Raw genomic sequence first — 27112 nt, 5'->3', positions numbered from 1 at the left:
AGCAAACAAACTTTGTAATATTTTGGATAGATGGGCCCCATTATAAGCTCTCAAGACTTTAATAATAAAGCCGGCATAGTTAGCCCACAACCTATGGTGCCCTCCCCTTAACACCTCAGAGCCTGACACAGGCACTCATCAAGGAAATACAATAATGGAGGGTGAAGCCAAAGGGCTAGAGGGCAGCAAAAGAAACTGCAAAGCAATGTTGATACCATGGACTAGAAAAGACTGCAAAATATTGAAACAGCAATATTCCAATAGGGGAAGGGTTCCATTTTGAGCTAACTTTGGATTTAAGTCACTCCATGGGAAACATATCTGAGAGATAAAATAGGTTACAGGTATAAGTTGTTCTAAAATAAATATGAAGCTAGACTTATAAGAGCTAACTTCTAAACTGCTCTACTAACAGCAAAAATGACTGAAATTGACATCTGCAGAAATTTTAAACCCAAATCACCTGATAAAATAGACAAATCTTAGAAATAGATGTGTGAGTGCACCTGCTCTTCTCACAGCAGTGCATAAAAATATTTCAAACCCAGAAAGACCGTAGAACTGAGGCTTTACGAGTCTTTATTTGACTATAAAACAACATCCATGTGATAACTGATGTGCCAGTGTTTTCATTTAAAAGATTAGTAATGTCTTTGGAAATAAACATTGATTCTTATTTCACAATATTAGTGGCAAGAAACTATATTTAAGTGAAAGGAAAGAAACTGATAGACTTCTTGCCTCTGTAAAGTCTCTAAAGCTGGGCTGTCATAAGGCTGCATAAGGGTAAAGAAATGTTTTTTATTTGAAGAGTTCAAATCATTAATGTCTATTAATTTTCCTACTAAAGTAATACACCTCGTTTCAAGAAACACAAGGTTCCTCTTGTTCTTCAGAGCCAGCCTATCTCTAGGAGTGAAGGAGTGGTTAGAAACAGAGAGAAGGCAGAGAGATCCCCAGGAGGAAGGGTACCAAGTCACTTGGCCCACTTCTTCAGCAGTAATATAAGTCTTTGCACCTCCTGCCTAAAGCCATCTCTCCCCAGCCAGAAGTAGGAGCCACGGTGGGCTGTGGCACACTGAGGAAAGATAGGACAAGAGGAACTACCAGCTGTAAGTACAGATACCACTCCTGGCTAAAATGAAATGAAACAAAATACTCTGTGATTCTCTTAATTGAAGATCGTATTTTAGGCAAAAATTGAGCTTAATTGAAATTAAAGATAGCAGCTCTCATACAGAGATAATTAGTATTTGCTAATTGCAGCATGATAATAATAAACTCATCCCATCATCCGAATAGATTTTATGCCTGGTAAAAACTATTCTCATTCCCTTATTTTATATTTTAAAATTTTATTAAACTACTCTTTGCTGAGCACTTTTTATTACCTGTGACATAAATATAATAATTATATGATATATTACATTTGAAAGTAAAGACTTTAAAAACTATTAGAGATGTTTAGTAATTTGCCCACAATCACCCCACCTATAAAGGAAAGAGCCAGGACTCAAACTTGGGTCCTGCTTTTTCTACTAACCAGATCTACCAACTGACAAATCACAGGTGTCATTTCCATTTTACAACCCGGTTTCTTGGAACCTTCTAAGGCTTCTCTGTGAAGGTTTCCTTTCTGATATCTTAGTGTTTAAAATATAAAAGAGCATTTTTTTTTCCTGAGTGTACAAGTTCATTATTTACATGCTTATTATTTTGAAAAATTAAAATACGTAAGAATGAGAAACTAAAAAATAAAAATTCCCTGTAATTCTACATTTCAAAGAAATATTGTACGTGTATATACATGTATGTTTGTATGTGTATATTTCCCAGATATCATCTATACGTACTAGTTCATAACCTGCCTTTTTCACTTAACATGTTGACGACATCTTTTTGTGTTAATAAACATATATTTACTTCATTGTTTACAAAGAAAGAATAGTGATACCCTGAATGTATATACATACATATATTTAACCACTGAAGAAATAACTGCAAAAAATAGTAAAGATAATTATTGTAGAATTAAAAAATAATAAATAATTGCACATATAAAGATTAACTATTTGACTAATAATTGGCATTCAAGTTACTTTTAGTTTTTATTGGTGATTCTACAATAATTTTTTTACAAACTTGCAGGAATATTTGTTTAGGATAAGCACCTAGATTTGGAATCACTAAATCAAGTAACTGTTTTAAATTTTCATACATATTATCAGACTGCATTCCAAGAAAATTGTGACAATTTACATTCTTACCTACGTGTATTAGTACCTATTTTGCTATCCATGTGTATCATCATTTGTTATCTTCCTTAAGAATATGACAGGTGAAAAATTGTATCTCTTGATTATTTCAATTAGTATCTCTTTGATTAGCATTGTGACAGAAATTTTTTCATGTATTTATTGGTCATTTTCATTTCTTCTTTTATCAACTGCCCACAAACAAAAGTAAATAAACAAACAAAAATACCCTTTTCCATTTTCCTATTGGGAATGTTCATCTTTTTCTTATTGATTTACGAGACTTGCTTCTATATTGGAGCTCTCAATGCTTAGGAGGGCACAATAATTGCAAATACTTTTCCCAGTTTGTAACCTTGTCTTTCAACTTAGTTTACAGTATCCTCTACAATATTGTTATTTGTTTTTAATATAGTAAAATACAAATGTTACTTGCTATCTAAAGTTACTAGGTTTCTGAAGACCATTTCAGCCAAGAGGAAGTAACAGGGAAGAGATTTATCTTGCCACCTGAAACAACTAAAAAACTGGACAAAATATATGAAAGAATGATTCGTCAAGACATTGGACATCAGGCAACAAAAGACAGTGATCCCTGAAATATGGGAAACAAACAAAGTAAGCTCTAAGATTGCCCCAGCTTATTGCCAAGAGAGATTTTTCGGGCCACAGGACAGAGCCATAACCCAGGCAGAGCCCACAAGGTTTCAAGTTAAGGAGATAGAACTGGGAATCCGGGAGGCCAAGCACATTAAAAGTTTTCAGGGCAAAGAATCAGAGAGGAGAGAGTTACACAGAAAAAGAAGTCTCTCTCATCTTCAGCTAAGTACGGATTAGCTTATGTGTATGAGGAAACAACACAGGTCAAGAAAACAACCATCCAAAAGGATTGGTGGAAACAATAGCTGACATTTGCATAGAGCTGGAAATAATTCAGGTTCCTACTAGTCATAATTCTTGAGGCATTGGATAAATTCCTCAGAGGAGCTATGCCTCAGTGACGGGTAAAATTAGCCCTAGACAAAAGGCTGCTCTGGTCCCACTTAACAAACAAACTTTAACAGTCAGACTTGAAAAGAATCAAACTGCCTTCAGAAAACCTAATTGTATCCCAAAACAAAGCTGAAGAATATTTATAGGAATACAAAAATATCCAGCACTCAACAACCCACCAATATCTGGCATCTAATCAAAAATTACCAGGCATGCAAAGAAGCAGAAAAATACAAAACTGTAGTGAAAGGAAAGATCAATCAATTGAAACTGACTCAGAAATGACATCAGTGGTAGAATTAGTAGATAAACATAGTAAAACAGTGATTATAATGGTATCCCATATATTCAGGAAGCACAGAGGTCAGCATTTTTTATTCTATAAAGGGCCTAATAGTAAGAAATGTAGGCTTGCATAGAATCTGTTAAAACTACTCAACTCAGTTATTGTAATGCAAAAAGCAGCCATAAACAATGGGTTAACAAATAGGCATGGCTGTATTCCAATAAAACTTTATTTACAAAACAAATTTGCTAGGACAGATTTGGCTCATGAGCTCTTATTTGTCATCCCCTGAGCTAGAAGACTGAACATGTTAAGCAGAAACACTGAAGATATAAAAAAAGATCCAAACCAAACTTCTACAGATTAAAACTACAATGTCTAAGAAAGAATTAAAGAAAGACTAGTCATTGCAGAAAAAACGACTGGCAAACTTGAAGACAGAGCAGTAAGTCTATCCAAAATGAAACAGAGGGAAGAAGACTAAATAAAAAAATAAACAGAGCATTGGTGAGCCGTGGGGAAACTTCAAGTAGACTAATATATATGTAATTGCAGTCCCTGAAGGAAAGGAATGGTGGAGGGGGCGGCATATAAATATTTATACAGGTATAAACCCACATGTCCAAGCTCAATAAAACTGAAGCACAGGAAACATGAAGAAGACTATACCAAGGCACATCATAATCAAATTGCTTAAAGCCAGTGATAAAGCTATGAGATTTCCAAGTTAGGATAGTGCATATATAGTTGGGAAATGCAGACAGCAAGGTCACCAGATTATACAAATCTATTTAGATCTTAAGTTTCAGACAGCAAGTAGCTGAACAAGAGTAAGAGATTTATCCAAAACTTTAACCAGATCTACTTTGTTCCTGTTTTTAGGCAGAGTGTTTAGATAGCAAGAGATTCTGAGGGAGATGATTATAATAATGGTTCCCAATGAATTATGCTTCATTATGTCTGCATCTCTTTGTGTTGTGATATTGCTGCTCAAGAGGCAGAGTCTATTTATTCACCCCCTTTTATCTGGCTGACCTTGCAATTTGTTCTGACCAAGAAAATGTGGCAGAAGTGAATATGAGTTCTAGAGCCTAGAACAAGCCTCATAGCTTCTGCCTTCACTTTCTCAAGACCCAGCCACCATGTAAAGAAGCTTGGGCTAGACAACTGAATAAGACACTACAGGGAGGGAGAGGTCACAGCCACCAGATAAAAGAAGCCTTATATCTGGTGAGAGGTGAGACCCATGGAAGAATAACTTAACCAATCTACAGAATCTTGAGAAATAATAAATCATTGTTGGTTTAAGCTGTTAAGTTTGGGGATGGTTTATTGTAGAAAAATAGATATCAGAAACACACATTTTTTGGTTATTACTGTCATGTTTAGAAAGCCCTTGCCACTTCATATTATAAAAATATAAACCTATATTTTCCTCTAGGGCTTTAATACTTGAATTTGTACATTTAGCAGTTCAATTTGTTTTGACATATGATAGGAAGATGGTATCCAATCTTTTTTTCCAAATAGGTATCTGGTTATCCTGACAACATTTATTAAATAACCATTTTCCTCCATTGATTTGAATGCTACTTTTACTGTATATTAAATTTTGAGGACACCATAATGAGACAAATCCAAAAGAAAAATGTCAAACCCACCTTCAAATACAGAAGCTATTAAGCCAAATTGGTAGTGTTTCATAAATACGAAAATTTTGTATTTCCATTTTAAGTATGTATATGCATACTTTATTATAAATATTATTTTTCTACATTTCAAGAAGAAAATCAGAAACATATGTTTTCCAACATTTTGTCATGGAAATAGTCTTATTATTCAGAAAGCTTTTTAGATTATATTGACTGTAATATGATTTTGCTGGTACTAATTAACCCTGGTCTTGTAATGTGGTTTCTACAGCTCCCTGACTATGTATTAACCAAATGACCTTAAGTCAGCTCTAATCCAACAGAAAATGCTTCTTGAAAAGACTTCACTGCTACCTACAACTATGGGATAAAATTCAAGTCGATTTTTTCCACATTACAAAAATATGGCAAAAAACCCCAGATCTCGTTAAATTCCAGGTAGGACTTTGTCAACATGCAGGTCTCCTGCAAGTTTCATGAAAGCCACTGAATTGGAGTAAGGAAAAAAGCTTAAAAAAGGTAGAAATAGCAAAGAAGCTGATTTCTAAACGGGGTCCCTAGAAAAGACAGCCTGCCTACACCTTACTTCCTTTCCAAAAAATGTCCCACATTGCTAGTATTGCTCCAGTTGATTTGGTCCTGTTGCTTGAAATCACATCAATACACCTCAGTCAATAAGTATCCTCTTTCCAAAATATACTAAAATCTCTAAGATGTTTAAGAGCTTATCACACTTGTGTAATTTGTTCTTTCATTGGATTTTTCTAATAGATTATGGAAATCACCTGTATTGAAGAAGTAGGATTTTTCTAATTATATTAAAAAGTACCTTCATTCTCCCCGTTATTGGCTTTGAAATCTAAAATCATTTTTAATTAAACTTTTAATCTCAAGGTAATTATAAACACACATGTAAGATAAGCATGTATTGTAAGAAGTAATACAGATCCTTTACCCAATTTTCCCCAGTGGTTACATCTTGCAAAACTATTGTGCAAAATTAAAACAAGGATATTGACATTGATACAGTCAAGATATAGAGCATTTCCATCATAACAAAGATCCCTTGTGACACTCATCTCCCTCCTACCCCATCTTCTCCTTAACCCTGACAATCAGTTTTTTGTTCTCCAATCTATAATTTTATCACTTTAAGAATGTTATATAAAAGGAATCATATATTATGTAACCTTTGAAATTGGTTTTATTCATTCAGCATAGTCCTCTGGTGATTCATCCAGGTTGCTGTGTTTATCAATACTTTGTTGATTTTTATTGCTGAGAATTTTTATTGCTGGAATTTTTATTCCAGAGTATAAGACGTACCACAGTTTGTTTAATCATTCACCCATTAAAGGACATCTGGGTTGTTTCAGGTTTTGGTTATTACAAATAAAACTATTATTAAAAATTTGTGTATGATTCTGTATGAGCATAAATTTTCATTTCTCTGGGATATGCCTAGGAGTGTAATTGTTGTGTCATACGGTAGTTGCATGTTTAATTTTTCTAAGAGACTGCCAAACTTTTTCCAGAGTGGTTATAGCATGTTACATTCCAACCAATGACATTTGAGTGATTGTTTTCTCTGCATCCTTGCTAGCATTTGGTATTATAACCATTTTTAAATTATTATTATTTTAGCCATTTTGATAGGTGTGTAATGCATTTCTCTAAAGGCTACTAATGTTAAGTATCTTTTCATTTGCTTGTCATTTGTATATCCTCTCTGGTGACTCTTCATGTCTTTTGCCTATTTTCTATTGGACTGTTTGTTAAGTTTTGAGAGTTCTTTATATATTCTCAATAGTAGTCCTTTGTTGGATATGTAGTTTATAAGTATCTTCTCCCACTCTGTGACTTCTCTTTTCATCTTCTTAACTGGGTCTTTTGCAGAGCAAATGTTTTAAGGTTCAAGGAAGTCCAAGTTATCAATTTTTCTTTTTATGCATTGTGCTTTTGGTCTCAAGTCGAATTCTTTGTCTAGTTCTAGATCCCAAAGATTCTCTTATTTTCTAAAAGCTTTGTATGTTTTATATTTTGTCTTTAAGTCCATGATCCATTTTGGGTTACTTTTGTATAAGATGTGAGACTTAGGTAAGGGTTCATTTTTTGCCTGTGGACGTCCAAATTGCTCCAGCACCATTTATTTAAATGGCTATCTCTCCTCAGTTGAATTGTTTATGCACTTTTGTCAAAAATGAGCTGGACATATTTATGTGCGTCTATTTCTGGATTCTCTGCTCTATTCCATTGCTCTATGTGTCTGTCCCACCACAAATACCACACAATCTGATTACTGTGTTGACATAAGAAGTCTTAAAATCAGGTAGACTGATTCCTCTCACTTATTCTTCTTTTTAGAAGTGCTTCTAGCTTTTCTAGTTCCGTTGCCTTTTCCTATAAATTTTAGGACAATATTTTCTATATCCCAATAAATCTTGCTGGAAATTTAAGAGGAACTATGTAAACATATATATTTATATATAATAATAATACATTATAATATATAATTTATATATATATGTGTGTATATATATATATATATATATATATATAGGAAGAACTGATATCATTGCTATGTTGAACCTTCCAATCTGTGAACACAGTGTATCTTTCCATTTATTTAGATTTTCTTTGATTTCTTTCATCACTGGTTCGTAGTTTTCAGGATACGAGGCCTATGAACGTCTTTTATAAAGACTTCCTAAATAATTTCAGACCATGTTTATCTCTCCATTCCGTGAAAAGTTGTCAGTGCTTATGGAGTACTATTTGACCCCTGATGGGTAAAACTTGTCTCAAAAACTAATGTTGCTTGAGTGCTGGGTCTTATAAAACAGGGTCTTATAATTCCCTGTATCTTTCCCCTAATGACTTGGGCAGTACCTTGTATCCAGGACATACTCAACATAAACTGAAATGAAAGCATTAAGGCAATTATTTTCAAAAGATTTATTTTTGTCATTGCAACTAAATCTCTTACTAATCTTCAGGTGAAAGTATATTTTGGCTATAAAATACTGTTATGTATAAAATTAATGTGACTTTTAATTTTGGAAGTATGTTGATACAAATTATATCAAAAATATGGTGAAATGATTATTGTCCACTTATGAATGAATATTTCACATTGTGATAGCTAATCTCTAAAGATATCTCTCCTCCTTCCCCTCTCTCCTTCTCCCCCCACAATAAACCATGCCTTCTGAGTGTACACATGCCCTTATGTGGTTTTCTACCTTTGAATCTGAGCTTGCCCTGAGACTCACTTTTGCCCAAGAGAATGTGGAGGAAGTGATGCTGCATGCTTTCCAAGGCTAGGTTATAAGAAGTCCTTCAACTGTCCAGAGTCTCTTGGACTATGTTCTCTGGGAGAGAAGGCCACCAGCTAGGAAATCTAACTACCCTGAAACAGCCATGCTAGAGGAAGCCCAAGACTGCCACGTGGAGAGAGCACATAGAAAGAAAGAGATGCTCTGCCAGCCTCAACTATTCCAGTCATCCCAGTTGCACATGAGTGTTTGGCACCTCAAACCATCTTGGATATCTGGCTCAATTGAACCTTCAAGTGACTCTAGCCTCAGTTATTGCTTAAAGCCACTAAATTTTGCAGTGGTTTTTTAGGCAGCAATATATAATAGAACCAAAACATACTTAAAACATAATCACTCAGGCACATGCAAAACAAAATTATAATATACATATGTTATTTCAATCATATCTCTAAAGCTATTACTGTTTTGTCTATTATTGTTTTTCATGGTTTTATTTTTGTTAATTCTATTGCCACTTTTAATTTTATTCCATTATTTCGTATTAGAAATTATAATTGGCATTAATAATAGTAATACAGCAGAAAACGTTTTCTTTGTAGAATCCACTCAGATTATTTATTAAAATATGTGGCTTTTAAACATTTATTGAAAGTCAAGATAATGTCTTGATTATTTTTTCGCTATACAAAATAGTACATAGTAGTTATTCAATAAAGATTGAAAATTGAATTGATGAGTGATGGGAAATGATAGTTTGGTGAAAAATACAATAAACATCATGAACTGAATCCACCATTGACCCAGTTAAAAACTGTTTGGCATCTACTGTCTTAAGCTTTTATTCCAACTCATAGTATCCATTTTAATCCCTTATTACCCCAAAATTCATATTGTGATTAACCAACAATCACTTCATAAATAAAAATAAAATAATTTAACATTTTAAATGTATTTGAGGGTCTAACAGAAAATAATTAGAAATAAATACAATAGTCCTTTAATATAGCTTTTGAACAAACTAGAAAAACCTTTATTTTAAAAAAAATATTTTATTTATTTTTATTTTGGCTGCATTGGGTCTTCGTTGCAGTACACGGGATCTTTGTTGCGGCATGTGGGATCTTTCGTTGCAACCCGCGGGTTTCTCTCTAGTGGTGGTGTGGGATTTTTTTCTCTTCTCTAGTTGTGGCACAGGCTCCAGAGTGCATGGGCTCTGTAGTTTGTGGCACGCGGGCTCTCTAGTTGAGGCACACAAGCTCAGTAGTTGTGGTGCGCAAGCTTCATAGTTGTGGCGCGCAGGCTTAGTTGCCCCACGGTATGTGGGATCTTAGTTCTCCGACCAGGGATCAAACCTGCATCCCCTGAATTGCAAGGCGGATTCTCTACCACTGGACCACCAGGGAAGTCCCAGAAAAACCTTTTTTAAAAACCTTATTCAAACTTCTTACCGAGTTTTTGCAACTATCCATGTTTTTTTTTTTTTTTTTTGCTAGCTTAATGGAATAACAATTTCTTAAACCTTTATTGAGTATTTATTGCAATTCTACATTCTATATGTATCATTAATAATTTAAAATTTTCTACCCTAATTTTTTATATACCTAGTTTACAAAATTGGTTTCTAAAAAAACCTTGATTGTGACTATCTGTAAAAATTATGAATATATCTCTACTTAGTAAAACCTCAGTCTTCCATAACTTTTTTTTTAATTGAAGTATAGTTGATGATGGATACATGTCATTATACATTTGTTCAAACCCATAGAATGTACAGCACCAAGAATGAACTGTAATGTAAACTATGGACTTTGGGTGATCACGATGTGTCAATGTAGGTTCATCAACTGTAAGAAATGTACCACTCTGCTGGGGGATGTTGATAATGGGCCATAACTTGTGCAGGGGCAGGGGCTATATGGGAAATCTCTGTACCTTCCATTCAATTTTGTGGTGAACTTAAAACTGCTCTAAAAAAAGTCTATTAAAATACTATAGAGGAAAAAAATATATAATTGATTTACAATGTTGTGTTAATGTCTGCTGTATAGCAAAGTGATTCCGTTATACATATATATACATTCATTTTTTAAATATTATTTTCCATTATGGTTTATCACAGGATATTGAATATAGTTCTCTGTGCTATACAGTAGGACCTTGTTGTTTATCCGTTCCATATATAATAGCTTACATATGCTAACCCCAACCTCCCACCCCATCCCTCCCTCAACCTCCTCTCCTTTGGCAACCACAAGTCTGTTCTCTATGTCCGTGAGTCTGTTTCTGTTTTGTAAATGGATTCATTTGTGTCATATTTTAGATTCCACATATAAGTGATATCACATGGTATTTGTCTTTCTCTTTCTGACTTACTTCACTTAGTATGATAATCTGTAGTTGCATCTATGTTGCTGCAAATGGCATTACTTGGTTCTTTTTATGGATGAGCAGTATTACATTATATGTATGTACCACATCTCCTTTATCCATTCATCTTTCGACGGACACTCATGTTCTTTCCATGTCTTGGCTATTGTGAATATTGTGCTATGAACACAGGGGTGCATATATCGTTTCAAATTAAAGTTTTGTCTGGATATGCCCAGGAGTGGGATTGCTGGATAATATGGTAATTCTATTTTTACTTTTCTGAGGAGCTTATCAATATATACAGTTTTCCATAGTGGCTATACCAACTTACATTCCCTCCAACAGTGTAGGAGGGTTCCCTTTTTTCCACATCCTCTCCAGCATTTATTCGTGGAGTTTTTAATGATGGCCATTCTGACTGGTATGAGGTGCTACCTCATAGGATAGTTTTGATTTGCATTTCTCTAATAATTAGAGCTGTTGAGCATCGTTTCATGTGCCTATTGGCTATTCGTATTTCTTCTTTGGAGAAATGTCTATTTAGGTCTTCTATCCATTTTTTGATTGGGTTGTTTTTTTGTTGTTGAGTTGTATGTGCTGTTTGTATATTTTGGAAATTAAGCCCTTTTCAGTTGCATTGTTTACAAATACTTTCTTCCATTCTGTAGGTTGTCTTTTCATTTTGTTTATGGTTTCCTTTGTTGTGTAAAAGCTTGTAAGTTTGATTAGGTCCCATTTGTTTATTTTTGTTTTTATTTCCATTGCCTTGGGAGACTGACTTAAGAAAACATTGGCACAATTTATATCTGAGAATGTTTTGTCTATGATCTCTTCTAGGAGTTTTATGGTGTCACAGTCTCTTCAGCAAGTGGTGTTGGGAAAGTTGGAACAGCCGCATGTAAATCAATGAAGTTAGAATACACCCTCTCACCATACACAAAAATAAACTCAAAATGACTTAAAGACTTCCATAACTTCTTAATTTGCTTTCTATTTCATGAAGATGAATGAGTTTCTAACCATTTTAGTAACTTGGTTAAAAAAAAAAAAAGAAGGAAAGAAAGAAAAAGTACTAACAGTTGGATAAAAGGCTGAGAATTTATTTTAGTCCCAATGCACTCATATGCACTTTTAAAAGAAAATCTAGAAGTTCATCAGTCAGAAAATATGTTATAAAAGGAATTTAGAATAAATTAAGCATGTTCAAAGACTCTCAAGAGGGTCTTCAGAATGAAGCTGCCCTTGAGACATGATGTTAATCAAGTAATTGAAGGAAAAAAAAAAACTCAGCATGACTAAGTTCCTATTTACTGAGATATTTCTGGGTTCAACAAATGAGAAGATATAAAAGAATAGGTGTTTAGGTATTCCTAAATTGTATTTCTTATATTTTTACTACCTTCTTCAAAAACTCTCACACAGTCACTTCACTGAATTCCAGGATGTATAGATTGTTATAAATCATTGTGGCCAAGAGGTCTAGAAAAAAAGCCAGTCTCATTGTACCCCTTTATCTTCATAAAACAGAAGTTTAGGGGTCAGGACTTGCAGTTTATCAAGAAAACTGAATGACTGGCTTAGTCCAGACAGAACCATGGAGCATCAAAGCAAACTGTGAAACAAAGGAAGAGACCAGGAACGCGAATCAACTTACAAGGTTGAGTTCAGAAATAAATGGAGATTCACACAGGACCAAGTACAAAGAAAAGCAGAAAGATGAGCAAAGCAAGGTGCAAAATTCAGTCAGGTTAGCAGAGGTAGGTCAGGAGTACCAGTTTCAGATCTCAGAAAGGGAAAGTGAGGCACTGCGGTTTGGAGTCACTGGCTGACCAGGCTCCCTGGTAGAGAGGAAAAGGCTCTAAATGGTCTCTGCAATACACCAGGTTGAAGCTGGTATTAGCTTCACCCCCACCCAATGTAATGCATGTGTTAATCCCTAAATACTTAGCTTCAAGGATCCTAATGTAGCTTTTACACACTTTTCAGAGCCAAAATATTGAAAAGTTTCCTCCTGGTGTTCCTACAGCAAGGTGAGAGCAGACAAATAAATGACTGCACTTTTGTATGATCCTTACTTATAATTTCTTATGTAGTAAATGACCAAGGAACTCCAAAGAGACAAAATAATCACTTTATCTTCTAAGATTTCTGGTGCCTTCTTCTTTGAGTATAAAAATGTATACTAAAACTTTCATTGCACATTAAAGTAAAAAACTAAAAGGAAGGGGAACTATCAATCTAAGAAAGCACAGTGAATAGTGGCTAGACAGGAATCTATATCCTTTGAATAATATAAATCATAAAACCTCAGTATTAAAACCCTTCGACCTACTGAGATGCTTGGAAAGATTATGATGGAAGAAAAATGACTGTATTACACTCAAATTAGAAAGTCAGTATATTTCCATTCTTAAAAACCATGATCCCAATGCACCAAGACCTTACTCCCTAGTAATAATTGATCAAAGGAGAGAGATTACACTGCTTACTTGTACTGCAGTCAGTGAAAGATCAGAACCCATAAGAACCTGCCAACAAAATACTCCAGACAAGTGCAAAATCTATGAAGTATAAGGAGTATATGCCCCACACTATAAAGGAAAGGAAATCTTCCAGCTTTTTCTAAGGCATCAATCAAATCAGAGTGAAGTGGCACAGACAGGATTTTGCTTTATGAAGTGCTGGCTTCCTTCAAGGTCATTCATGGCGATAATGTAAAGATATCTACAGTACCGTGCTTTCAGTCTCAGCTAGAGAACTGCCTAGGGTCCTTACTTAATGAGTTTACTAGCTGAGCTTCATCTTAATAGAAGCAGTTGAGTTCTTAAAAAAAAAACAAATTTTTAAATCTCAGCTCAGTGCAGTCTCTTTCACAACTATAAAAAAATAAACAATACTCCTATTATAAACTAATGAATACTAAGTTAAAATAAATGTGACATCCAAAGAGTCACTAAGTATTATTATTATTACATACACGAGTTTTTCTCATTTATTCATCATTCTGCTCAAAAACCTATAAAATATTTACCTTTTAACATTGAATCTCATATTTGTTGCTCTCCTTTATGCCTAATGACACCTTTCATTTACTAAACCTCAAATATTTGAAAGACAATCCAACTTACAAAGGTTATAAAAAGCCTAAACCAATGAATTGTGAAGCAAGATTAAAATTAGGTAGCAGATAAATCTGAAAATGTAGACTTAGTACATATATATTTTTAACTATCAGAATGTACCTATACATCCAAATTAAAAAGGAAAGAGGACCATTGAATACTCTTCATATTATTCTAATACTATTCTTCTGAACGAGTCCAATTTGGTCTGTTACTTGGTCATCTCGTCTGACCTTTCAATGTAAAATTCATCACTGATGACCACTCATATATTTAGCCCTCTGGTTATATTTAAGTAATACATGTTAAACTAGCTTCTCTGAGAATATTATTATAATCAGAGGCCCTCAAAAGGATCATCACATTTTGCTTTTTCTCTAAGATCTTCCAGTCACACTCACAGGACAAGAACTACACCACAAAAACTAAAGATAAATTCCAGAGAGGTTCCCAAGGAGGACTTATGTATCCTCTTATAGCACTTCAGGGTTATAGGAGAAGCCAAGAAATTCTGGTTGTCTCTTTAAGTATGTCCATAAAAATGATCCAAATAATACTATTTAAAAGAATTTTACAATTTAAAAGTATCATAAAAAACTAAATAATAATGTTCAGTACAAATAATAATATTCAATACTAGTTATGGAGAAAACCTAAAAAACCTAACACAAACCGTAAAATGCCAGAAAAAATATTCTTTTCTAAACTCTCCTGAGACGTATGTCACTGCTTCTGAGGAGTGTTTTATTCCTTTTGGTATCCTTTAACATAGTGCCTAACACTCAGTAGATACTAAAAAATATTTGTTGAATGAAGTGGTGAGTTAAAAAAATGAAATTAAAAAAAATATAGGCACTAACTTACTGAGGTTAGTGGAGCATAATTTAGTATGCAGAAATAATACTTCACAAATTACTTAAAGTATTACCTAAAGCTTAGCATATATGGATAACCAATACTCAAAGGCATTTTTGTTTTGAAACATAATATTTCAATGAAAAATGTGTAATTTGTTTACTCCAAAGTTACTTTTAGTACTACTATTCAATAAACTACACAGTAACAGAGATGTCTGTAACTAAACATTCTTTATTAAAATAATTACAGATTAAATTTAATATACAATATAGTACAAAACCTTCAAAATGCAAATAACTAAATACAAACTAAATAACTCCTCTTAATAAACTCAGCCATACAGAAAACATTTAATCCTGCTATTTAACATGGATGTTGGATGTCCATTAAAAATATCCTTTAATTTCTCTCACCTACATGTTTCCAGGCACTGAAAAAACCCTAGTCTAACCTCTCTATGTCCTCCTATGCAAGCTCTTTATATCTTGCCTTCATAGTATTTTCCAACTGTCTGCCTTACACAAAGAGTCCTTGCTGGCATTGGCTTGTTGCTAGTCAGTATTTAGCTCTCTCTTTCTGTAGCGAAGAGAGAGCAACCATCTGCTTCCCACAGCTTTTCATTCCTATGATAGCTTTCTGCTCTTTCCTCTTCCAACTCAGAAACAGAAAGTAAGATAAAACAAAGCATCTTAGGTCCACAAGAAGCTGTAGAATACCCAGGGGAGTTTCCTCCCAATCAGGAAAATGCTTCCTTAGCAACCAAGTTACTAAGGCCAGTTAACCTCCCTTCTCTATCAATATTCAATTTACATTGAAACCCTTTTTGGTTAAGCCCAAATGAGCTTTCTGGCAGAGAAAAAGGTACTTCTGTCTTAAAGGAGCCACACCTCTTCTGAATATAAATGTGATTTGAACTTAACATAAAGTGTTAGGTGATTTCCTAACACAATGTAAGGTACTGGAAACATAGAAATGAAACCAAAATTAAGTGCAATCAACCAGCACAGGCCTAAAATGAGAGTGAAATATTTCAGAACAACCAGAGTTGAATACCATGGAGAATAAGAGATATAGAAAAGATGCTTTGTATCTGTCATGGTCTTATACTTGCCTTGTCTGATTTACGTCCCTTCCCCACAACCAACAAAGCCCAGGTTACCACTAAATAATCACAACATCAGTAAAATTCTAGAGAAAAGATGAATGGAAGAGAGAAGCACAGACGGTATCAAAACCAAGGAGTTTTCTTTCAGGCAAGAAAATAAAAAATTAAAACTAGTGAGGAAACAGCATTTCAAAGTTATGAACTAACTTAGAAGTAGTAAAAACTATAACACCTTTAAAGTAAAGAAGGTGTTTTTATAAAAACATACAAATATACAATAAAAATTCTCCTTCTTCCCAAGATTTCAAGCTGTGAGATGGAGGCTACATTCTTCTACGACTCACAATTAAATTATTATACTGCATTCCAGTTAAGGTAAAGAAAACGACAGAAATATTATACAATAGGTAATTAGTTGTCTTCTGATGTTCATTTTCCAGGTCTTGATGAAGCAAAATCCTCTGGTGAATAATTATTAAGTTTCTTTAAATTCTATATATAATGTAAAATGCAACAACTTGTATATAGTAATTTATAATAGGCACTATAAATCATCCTTTGGCAGTTTTGGTAGCAGTTCTCCAATATCCACATGCAATACCGCTACATCTCAAAACAATCCTTGCTACTAAGTCATAATACAGAATTTCAGAACCAGTTTTATTTTCTAGTGTTGTCACTTAACCTTTGCAGGACTCTCTATCCCACTTGCACAAGATTTATTCTGAAACAGTGATGCTGCCTTAAGGATGCTCTGATAAAAATTAACATTAGTTAATCCTTGGCTCCCATTATCCTATGTGATCCTCACAACCACCCTGTGAGGCAGGGGTTGTTACCACACCCTTCCCCAGGTGAGGTGTTTGAAACTGAAAAAGAGTGGGGAAAGGAACATAAACTTTATGAAGCACCTACCACTTTCTCAGCAACGGTCAGGTGCTTTCTTCCATGACATAATTTAATATAGAGCTCCCAACTCCCCACTTCCTGACTCCCTCAAATATTTGGAATCTGTGTTTACAGATGAGGGATTTGAGGCTCAAAGAGGTTCAGTAACATGTTCAAAGTACACAGTTAAAGTGAGGAAAAGTAGGGATTTAAAACCAAATTTTCCCAACTCCGAAGCCCTTGCTCTTTCAACCATGCCACACCACCTGCTACCTAAAGCCCATGGCAGCCCCATTATGCTACTCTCTGAATCCCTTCCACTGACATTAGCAATCATCAAGGATCTAACTAACATTTTCTAAATGTGAGTCATGAGCTGTTAGGAGGTTCTGAAGTCAACTGGTGGACTTCAGCATTTTTAAAAAAACAAAATAGAGCAGAATAGATTAATAAGTAGGTAGATCAAAAAGAATAAAAATTGTTTCTCATGAATCTTGGTTTCAGGTATGTGTGTATGGAGTGTACTGGGTCCTGATGTAAAATGTATTTCTTAGTGTGGGTATATATCAAAAAAGTCTGAAAGCCACTGGTCTCAGAGGATGCTCTCACTCAGACCTGGAGCATGGAAAGACTTATCAAGGGACTGGAAACTACTCAATGCTCAGCTCTGTTCATTTAAAATTAACATCAAGAAACACAAGACAGGAAGCCCCTTCTCAGACAAGGAAGAAAAAGGATTACCTAGAATCAGCATAGGAGGAGGATGCTGATTGTATAATTACATACCTCCTTCACAGCAGCTCCAGTCCATCAAGTAGACGGTATGGTTTATTTTTTACAGCACTAATTATGTAATTATCCATAACATTAAATCAGTTCCACCTGATTCAGTCTATCAGAGGTTTCCTGAAATATTCATTTGTTTATTATTTTTAAAAAAGAACGCTAAACTACCAATCATCTTACATGTAAAAGCTCCAGTGTGGAAGCTGGCAAACTTTTCTTGAAAAAGATCTTCTGTCAAATACGTCACTTTCGGTCCTTTGTGATAACTGGTGATCGAAATTTCATCTTAATATACCTTGGCACTTCTACAAGCAACAGATTTCAGACAATACTTGGATATTTCCACTTATTTTATGTAAAGTTATTTTTCACCCTTAGGCACGTAAATACAAAAATAAACTTTAAGAAATATTACTGGCCACTTCATTTAATAAGTACCATTTAATAAACAGACAAAAAAATTGATAATGACAAAATATTTACTGTAACATTGCTGACTTTTAGTAAGTTAACAGTATTTCAGAGAGAAGGGAATTTTAGAAAGTTCAAATCCAGAAAAATCAAGATACAGGCTACATTAGTTTCTGGCATTAATATGCCAGGCACTGGGCTAGATGCTAAGGACACAGCGGGGATCGAAGTGATCTAACCAGGTCAGTGCTTAGAGTCTAGGAGCAAGGTTGAAACCACTATTCCAGTCTGAAAATGTTTTGTTCTCTCCCTGTAAAAATAGTCCATCCACATTTTTAATAAAGCCTCCTTAATAGGAGCATTTCAGGTACTAGTGAAAGAAATATTGGGAGCTATATTGGTCCAATTATATAAGTAGCAATCTACATATATGAATGTCCTTAGTTCTAGGCAATAATTTTGTAGTAAAACAATATTCTATATAATAGTCCGTATCTGACACTTAAAAAAAATCCTGCCAAGTAGCTAATTTCATTCAAGCTAAAAAACAAACAAAAAAAAAACCCAATCTTTTAAACATCCAAAGATTGCAGTTTTCCATGATATTTCACATTCCCATTTCAACATTCAATTTCTTTAGACTTTTTAAGCCCTGCATAGAATATTATGCTGATGGGCATTTCTTTCACTCCAGGAAAAAAAAAAAATATATATATATATATATATTTTGTTGTTGTTGTTGTTTGTTTGTTTGTTTTTTTGTGGTACGCGGGCTTCTCACTGCTGTGGCCTCTCCCATTGCGAAGCACAGGCTCCAGACGCGCAGGCTCAGCGGCCATGGCTCATGGGCCCAGCCGCTCCACGGCATGTGGGATCTTCCCAGACTGGGGCACGAACCCGTGTCCCCTGCACTGGCAGGCGGACTCTCAACCACTGAGCCACCAGGGAAGCCCCAGAAAATATTTTTTAAATTAACCTTTTCAACTTAACTAAGGAGGACTTCCCTGGCAGTCCAGTGGTTAAGATTCCATGCTTCCAGGACTTCCCTGGTGGTCCAGTGGTTGAGAATCTGTCTTGCAATGCAGGGGACCCCTGATCAGGGAACTAAAATCCCACATGCTGCGGAGCATGCGTTTTACTCTGTGGCATATATTTACACTCTAAATTAGACAAAATTAAAATTTACTTTGCCTTTGAACATTTTCATAATACCTCAAGAAAAACACAAAAATGGTATTGTGGGATTGGGGTCTGCTGTATTAATAGTTATTTACTTTAAAAATCCACTTATCTATCAGCATTAGATTCATTAAATCAATAAATAAATACTGACTGACTATTACAGGTACTTTTATTTGCATCTACACACATTAAATATAACAGACTTTCTAGTATGTTAGCATTACTTTAATAATTACATTTTCAAATACTAGTGGTAATCATGCTTATTACTCATCATTTACATTTATCAACATGTCTATACGCCAGTCTAAAAATAGCAGTTGCTTTACAGAGAAATTGTTAACACTGAGAACAGTAGCTTGTCATTTATCCATTATATATTAAAAAAAAACCCCACAATATTCTGATATATGAGTCTATTTCAGACATACAAAATATTACTCATCCTAGAAGCCACTTAACAACATCCTTAGGGCAAATGTGTATATTTGAAGACCTGGTTACATCAGAAGATCATCAATCTCTGAATATGTTCTTTTGGCAATTGAGATCATCTCCTGTTACTGATTCTCAGCTTTACGCTTCAGGGAATTTATGATAGGTTGTTTTTTGTTCAGGGCTCCCTATAATATTCTACCTGCCCTGGACTAAGGCAAGTCCCAGTTAGTGGACTACAAGGCCCTAGGACAAAAATCCCTTTTTCCAGTAGCATACTATTACTATTTTTATGAATCTATCATTTTCATAGTTTTAAAAAATTTAATCTGAAGGTGTAACCTCAGGCTTTAAAGTAATGAAGATAGTAAATGAATAAATAAAATATTCTCAATACCCATCTCTGATACCTCATCAAAAGGAAGAAATGGAACTTCAGACAGAAGAATCCAAACTTCAATAATATAAAAAAATAACTGACCAACCTAAAGTAAATATTTATGGGTATCTAAATTGAATGAATCAAAGGGCAAAAACTGGGCCATCTCTATTCTATGAAACTGATTCAGAATTTCATAAATGAAGAAGTTAGAGATAAAAATAAAATGCAAAGCAATGTCAGACAAAAGCTAGCTCTACAGGAAGGACTTTCAGGCGTTTCCCTCTTCTAAGCATTCATTAATAATTTTTACTACTCATTATTAACAATCAATATCCATGTTGAATATTCATCTCATTGTTTCCTTTTATTTAGAGTAGTTTAATGTTAAACATAATAAAAAAAAAACTTACACCTTGTTTCTTCATTCTAGTCATTGTAGTCTTTATTGGCCAGTGAGTTAATTTAGAACCTTACAAAATACATTTTTTAAATTTACTTATTTATTTATTTTTGGCTGTGTTGGGTCTTTTTGCTACACGCGGGCTTTTCTCCAGTTGTGGCGAGTGTGGGCTACTCTTCATTGAGGTACACAGGCTTCTCATTGCGGTGGCTTCTCTTGTTGTGGAGCACGGGCTCTAGGCACGCGGGCTCAGTAGTTGTGGCTCACAGGCTCTAGAGCGCAGGCTCAGTAGCTGTGGTACACGGGCTTAGCTGCTCCGTGGCATGTGGGATCTTTCCGGAACAGGGCTCAAAACCGTGTCCCCTGCATTGGCAGGTGGGTTCTCAACCACTGTGCCACCAGGCAAGCCCACAAAATATTTTTAAAGTTTAGTAGTTATTTTGCAATAATATTCACATGAGTTTTAAAGGTTAATGACTAATTTTCCTCAAAAAATTGTCTAACATGAATATAGAGCCTTTGCTCCCACTTCCATTCTCAAACTATTGTTTTATTTATGTAAATAAGTCTTTGATAAGACTTTCCACAATAAGCTCATATTTGTTAAAGCATTTAACATGTTAAATCATGTTTTTCACTAGTGTTAAATGATATCTTAATTTCTCTAAGAAAAGTCTTCAGTTAAATCCAAAAAGTCCTAAGTTGATAAAGTGAAGTATTAGCACGAACATTCACTTATAGAAATTAGTGTTACGGACTTCCCTGGTGTCACAGTGATTAAGAATTCGCCTGCCAATGCAGGAGACACGGGTTTGAGCCGTGGTCGGGGAAGATCCCACATGCCGCGGAGCAACGAAGCCTGTGTGCAACAACTACTGAGCCTGCACTCTAGAGCCCACGAGCCACAACTACTGAGCCTGCATGCCACAACTACTGAAGCCCGTGTGCCTAGAGCCTGTACTCTGCAACAAGAGAAGCCATTGCAGTGAGAAGCCCATGCACCACAACAGAGTAGTCCCTGCTCGCCACAACTAGAGAAAGCCCGTGTGCAGCAACGAAGACCCAACACAGCCATAAATAAATAAATAAAAATTTAAAAAAAAAGAAATTAGTGTTACGTATAATAAGATATTCAAGAACCAGTGTTGATTATGTTGGCTCCTGTTGAAAATATTCACTTACATTTATAAGATTTTAAATTGAAGCAATGAATTTCTCTTGGTCACTGGTAAAGAAAAGATCTTGTTCAAAAATTGCCACAGTCTTGTTATTTCACAAACTCAGAAATGTCACAAGCAAATCATATAAACTACTCTCAACAATAAATGTCTTATCTAATGATTAACCTATAAGAACTCCTGCTCCCCAAAACCAGAACTAAGTTACCCCAATATATTTAGTAGATTTCTGAATATCATCTCACTCTTTCAAGTATCATTTTAAATTATATTTTAAAAATTCAAAAAAGACATAGTTTATGATTTTCACAAATTACTTCACTTATATGTTCCATTATATTTCACTTTGATTTTTAAAATCCTGTTTATTAAAGGTTTAAACTCACAGGCATAAAAATCATGAATCCAGCTACCCTTCTACAGTCAAGACTGCCGGTTCTGGTTAGAACAAAGAAGTGAGTTGACTTTGCACTTCATACATGGCCAATTTTTTAAAAAATCTTTTTAAAGCAACTATTAGTAGAGGCATTCTTTCAAATAAATAGGAAAGGTGATATACAGATATGGATCAGGCTTTAAATTCTAAAGAGAATTCAGAGGTCCCCTGGCTCAGTCTTCTACACAATGCAGGACTCCTTTCTATAATATTAGAGGCTAGGTTATAAACTGGTGGCCTAAGGACCATTTGAACCCATACACATGGTTTATTTGGCCTGCACAGTTTGTTTGTTTTTCAGTTAAACCCACCTGGAGCTGCATTTCTACTATCCCTTTGGATGAGCCATTCCCTCTCCACTTCTCCACAGCTCCCACCACTTCCCATCACCCCACTTCACTCATTCATCATCTGCCTGGTGCTTTAAGCATCTGAACATTTCCATCAGTGACTACTGTTATGGAGAAAGGGTTATCTACTCTGTGGCTGAACATCTCCATGAAAGGGAAGGGAACTCACAACTTTGCAAGTTGACCAATTTCACTATAGGCAACTCTAAACAGTAGAGAGACTTGTCTAGAATAATTTCCAGACACAAACTAATTCTATCCTCAGAAACAAAATGAGTCTACGCTGTCTTCCACAGGAAAGCCTTCTAGATATCTTAAGACAACTAACCTTCCTAGGTCTTCAGAGCTCCCAAATAGTCCTCATAATAATATATTTTCAAGCCCACCCATGGCATGCTTCTTTGAATGGATAAACCCTACTTATGATTTATTTTCAGCTATTATTTATGGATTCATTCATTATGCATTCTAGCTATCAATGTTGCTCTTCACATGTAATAATGTAATATTTCCTTTAGATCAGTGATTTTTAAACTTTCTGGTCTCAATACTCCTTTATACTTTTAAAATTCATTGAGGATTCCAAGGAACTTTTGTTTGAGAGTTATATATATGGATATTTACTATATTAGAAATTAAAATTGAATTTTTAAAAAAATTTGTTAATTCACTTTAAAAATACATAGTAATATAACAGCAAATTTCTATGAAAAATAAATGTTTTCCAAAATAACATAAATGAGTTTGTAAAGCAGTATTGTTTTACATTTTGCAAATATTTTTAATGTCTGACTCAATTAAAAACAGCTGGATTCCTATAACTATTTCTGCATTCATTCTGTTGCAATATCACACATAGGTAGCCTCTGGAAAACTCGGGGAGAATGGAAGTAAATAATACTTTAATATTGTTAAATAGTTTTGACCTTGTGGACCCCTTGAAAGGGGTCCCTCCAGGGGCCCCTCTTTCAGGGACCCTCCAGGGGTCCCCAGACAATATTTGGAATCCATTTATAAATGCTTTCATTAGTGTAGCTTAGGTTCCAGTTATTTTCTCTAGCATCCATGGAATTCTTTTCACTTATCTTGAGCTTATGGTCAACTAAAATCACTCGCTCTTTCTCAAACAAATTTCCGTCATGTCAATGCAGACCTTATACATAAATTTCCCTACAGCTGCCATTTTGTTGGCTTCAGATTACCCTTTGGTAGTAGACGCTGTTGGTGCCCTACCCAGGTCCCCTTAAGGCCGGTGTAATTGTTGGCTGATAACACACAGCAGCCCCCTTCTCTGAAGAATTTCTCAGTAATACTGGAGCCATCTTGCTTGGGAAGCTATGTCTATCTCTACGTCAGCCAGTGACTGACTGACAAACCAATAACTTACAGAGTACAAAAGGTCAGCCTCAAGGACACAAAGTAGGACTAATTCTGAGTATCCGTACTCCGGAGCTTCAAGGAGATCAGACTAAAGTTAGTCTCTAGTGAGACCATAATCTTCCTTAGCTTTTATCCCTTGTTCTGTCCTGCTTCTGGCACTCTTTTTCTCCTAAGAACACATCCCTAATAAATCATTTTAACAGGAATCTCCATATCAGGCTCAACCTAAGACATTTTTTATCTCATCAAGATTATTGCAATATCAACTCTACCATACATCATATTAGCTAACCATCTCAGCTGTACACCATCTCAAATATGCTAAGAATTGTATTATAAAGTACTGCAGTGGTTTCTCAAAGTGTGGTGGTTCCTGTACCAGCAGCATCAGCATAACATGGGAACTTAGAATTGCAAATTCTCAGGCCCCAGTCCAAACCTACTGAATCACAAACTCCATCACAGAGATGTGCTGTAAGTAACTAATCCACCACTGTTGAACATTTTAGTTTCTATTTTTCCTATTATAAATAACGGTAAAATGAATATACTTGCATGTAAAACTTTGTGTACATTTCTGATTATTTTATAAGTATTTGTCTGCAATTTACTTTGATGTAAAAGTACTGCATCAAAAAAGAAGATGTATTGATACATGAATCAGGAATGGATATGTAATACAGCAAGCACAGCAAAATGTTAATGGTAGAATCCAGGTGATGAGTACATGGATGTTCATTGCAAAATTCTTTCAACTTTTTCATATGTGTTTGAAATTTGTTGGGAAATGTTGAAAATAAAAAATGTTGAAAAAATATATTTTATGAAGCTAAATTCCTAGAATTGGAATAGACTGTTCATAGTATGTGCACGTCTTCAAACTTTGTAAAGTTAAAACATCAACCAGAAAGTGTCAGTTCCCTCACACTGTCAACACCACTTTTTAGTGCTTTTCAAATGTCTGACAACTTGTTAGGCAAAAACTAGTAATTTATCTCTTATATCATCATCTCCATGTGTATTTTTTAAAGCTAATATATAATGAACTGAAAAGCTTCCCAACATGCTTGGCTTCAGATAGGATGTTGGTTACTTGAACCAGGAAACAGTAATCAATATTTGAACACCTACTCGGGGGCACTTACCTTATTACCTACCCTCAGGAATAACTTGCAAGCTAAACTGTACAGGCGAGAGTTACTTCCAGGCCAGCATCATACACAGTCAGAGGGGGTTAGTGCTGGACTGTCCAAGGGAACTGATTTAACAGGTCCTAAGAAAGGACTCTTACTTCACAAAAAAGTCTCCTTTCCCATTTTACCAGGATACTCAGAATTCTAAGCATTAGAGTTCTTTCTTTATGTTAAAGCAATTAGATTCCCACTGATTCAATTTTCTTTTTTTTTCTTTTGCGGTACGCAGGCCTCTCACTGTTGTGGCCTCTCCCGTTGCGGAGCACAGGCTCCGGACGCACAGGCTCAGCGGCCATGACTCACGGGCCCAGCCGCTCCGCGGCATGTAGGATCCTCCCCGACAGGGGCACGAACCCGTGTCCCCTGCATCGGCAGGCGGACTCTCAACCACTGTGCCACCAGGGAAGCCCCTCAATTTTAAAATTCAAGTATTTTACTTCAATATGGGTTCCACGTAATTATGGTGCATCCATAGGATGGAATGCAATGGAGATATTAAAAAAGAACTATGGATATCTACATCTACTGACATGAAAAGATATCCATGCTATGCTTGTTCATTGCAGAACACAAGTATGTATGTGTGTGTATGACAGAAATATGTATAAGGATACTTACTAAAATATTAATAGTGGTTACCTCCAGTTGAAGGACATATGGGAGTTTTTTTACTCTTTTAATATATTTCTCTACTGTTTATTTTTACAATAGATATATAAAAAAATTTATTAACAATATAAAGTACAATAAGGCTATTTGCATTTTGATAAAAAGAAAATTGAAAATATCCCAGAAAACCATTAAGCCGTTATTAGCACCTTATTAAATTTTAATTTAGCAAGATTTTCAAGTCAAGGTTAAAGTTGCCTAAGGAATGAGACCCGGATCCAGCATATTTTAAAGGACATAGGAGAAAAATTAAAGGCAGACTAGGTAAAGAGATCTCCATCCATGTATTAAGCAGCTGAGGTATAGGCCTGTATTATCCTGGTGGGATTTTACTGGGAAAAAATCAACAGGCAACAGAAGGCATCTGTGGTCTTTAGATGCAAGAGAAACCAAAAGGGTGAAGGCTTACTACAATCTGTATAGACCCGGAGTGAATCTTAACTTTACCACAGTTCCTGCTCTCAATATTATCGAAAATAACCTCCTACAAATGATGTTCACTTCTCCCCCTACAGCAGGTCCAGGATCTGATGGCAGTTAATTTTTAAAATATATTATTTATCAGATTTAAATTTTTACTTTATACTTTACAAAGACTGAAAAGGAAAACATGACATGTTAAATCACTCACCTCCATGGGAAGACATGTTTGTACACGGGCAGATGTTCCTCGATGTGACACTGCAGTCCCATTTTTAATTTGAAACTGTGTTTTGCACATGTAGCCATCAGAACAGTCCTGTGTTCCATCACCAAACAATACATAAGAAAATGCCAATTATTGTAAGAACTCATCATTCTAAGATCTACAGCATCTCGTAAGTTCCAAACCGAGCAATGAAAAACTAAGTATATTTAAATGAGATAATACGGATAAAGAAATTCATCCAATATCCCTGTACATAGTAGGTAATCAATAAATAGAAAATTTAATCCCCTACTTTTCATACCTATTAATGATGTTTCCTCTTCTCTTAGATTAAATCCCTTTTATTCCCCAAGCATTTCAAAGCATAGAATTCATAGAACACAATGGGTTGGCAGCTGTTTAAAAATATCTAAACTTATAGAAATATCTTGTCACATAATTAATACTGATGTTCATGGCATATACAGAAATAGAAATTTTAGGAGGACATGCATCTTGAAGCTAGAAGGGACCCTCTATTTCAATTTCTTGTTCAAGGGAAGATCTCTATTAAAAGGTCCCAGAGAGGTAATCATTCAGCACCTTCCTAAGCACTTCCAGGAGCCTGCACTTCACTCCCTTACATGACTACCACCTCCATTTTGGCATATGACACATTGTTCATTGAGAAAGTTTAGTTCTACATTGCACTAAAATATTTCCCTTTAACCTTAATTCACTGGTTCTAGTTCTGCCCTCTAGAGTCTAAACTCTTTTCCACAGAGCCATTATTCAAAGAGTTGAAGACAATTACCACCATTTTCAAATGTTTGTTGTAAGATATGATTTCGAAGCCCTTCACCAGTTGCATTTCT

General features: G+C 35.1%; 1 protein-coding gene across 4 annotated transcripts in view; it reads right to left on the bottom strand.

The window, feature by feature from the left end:
• The window catches only part of ATG10 (autophagy related 10), a 224691-nt gene that overhangs the window by 140575 nt on the left and 57004 nt on the right, over nucleotides 1-27112 (bottom strand). For 2 of the 4 annotated variants that reach the window (XM_067731158.1, XM_067731159.1), the window contains exon 3: nucleotides 26241-26348. The exons of the other annotated variants lie outside the window; for them this stretch is intronic. In XM_067731158.1, the coding sequence (XP_067587259.1) occupies nucleotides 26241-26348 (108 nt within the window). The remainder of the gene's footprint in view (nucleotides 1-26240; nucleotides 26349-27112) is intronic. 4 annotated transcript variants of the gene reach the window in all.

The sequence above is a fragment of the Pseudorca crassidens genome, chromosome 3 (assembly GCF_039906515.1).
Source record: "Pseudorca crassidens isolate mPseCra1 chromosome 3, mPseCra1.hap1, whole genome shotgun sequence".
In the NCBI taxonomy this organism is placed as follows: domain Eukaryota; kingdom Metazoa; phylum Chordata; class Mammalia; order Artiodactyla; family Delphinidae; genus Pseudorca; species Pseudorca crassidens.
Note: the sequence above shows the minus strand (reverse complement) of the source record. Positions and strands in the feature narration are given on the sequence as shown.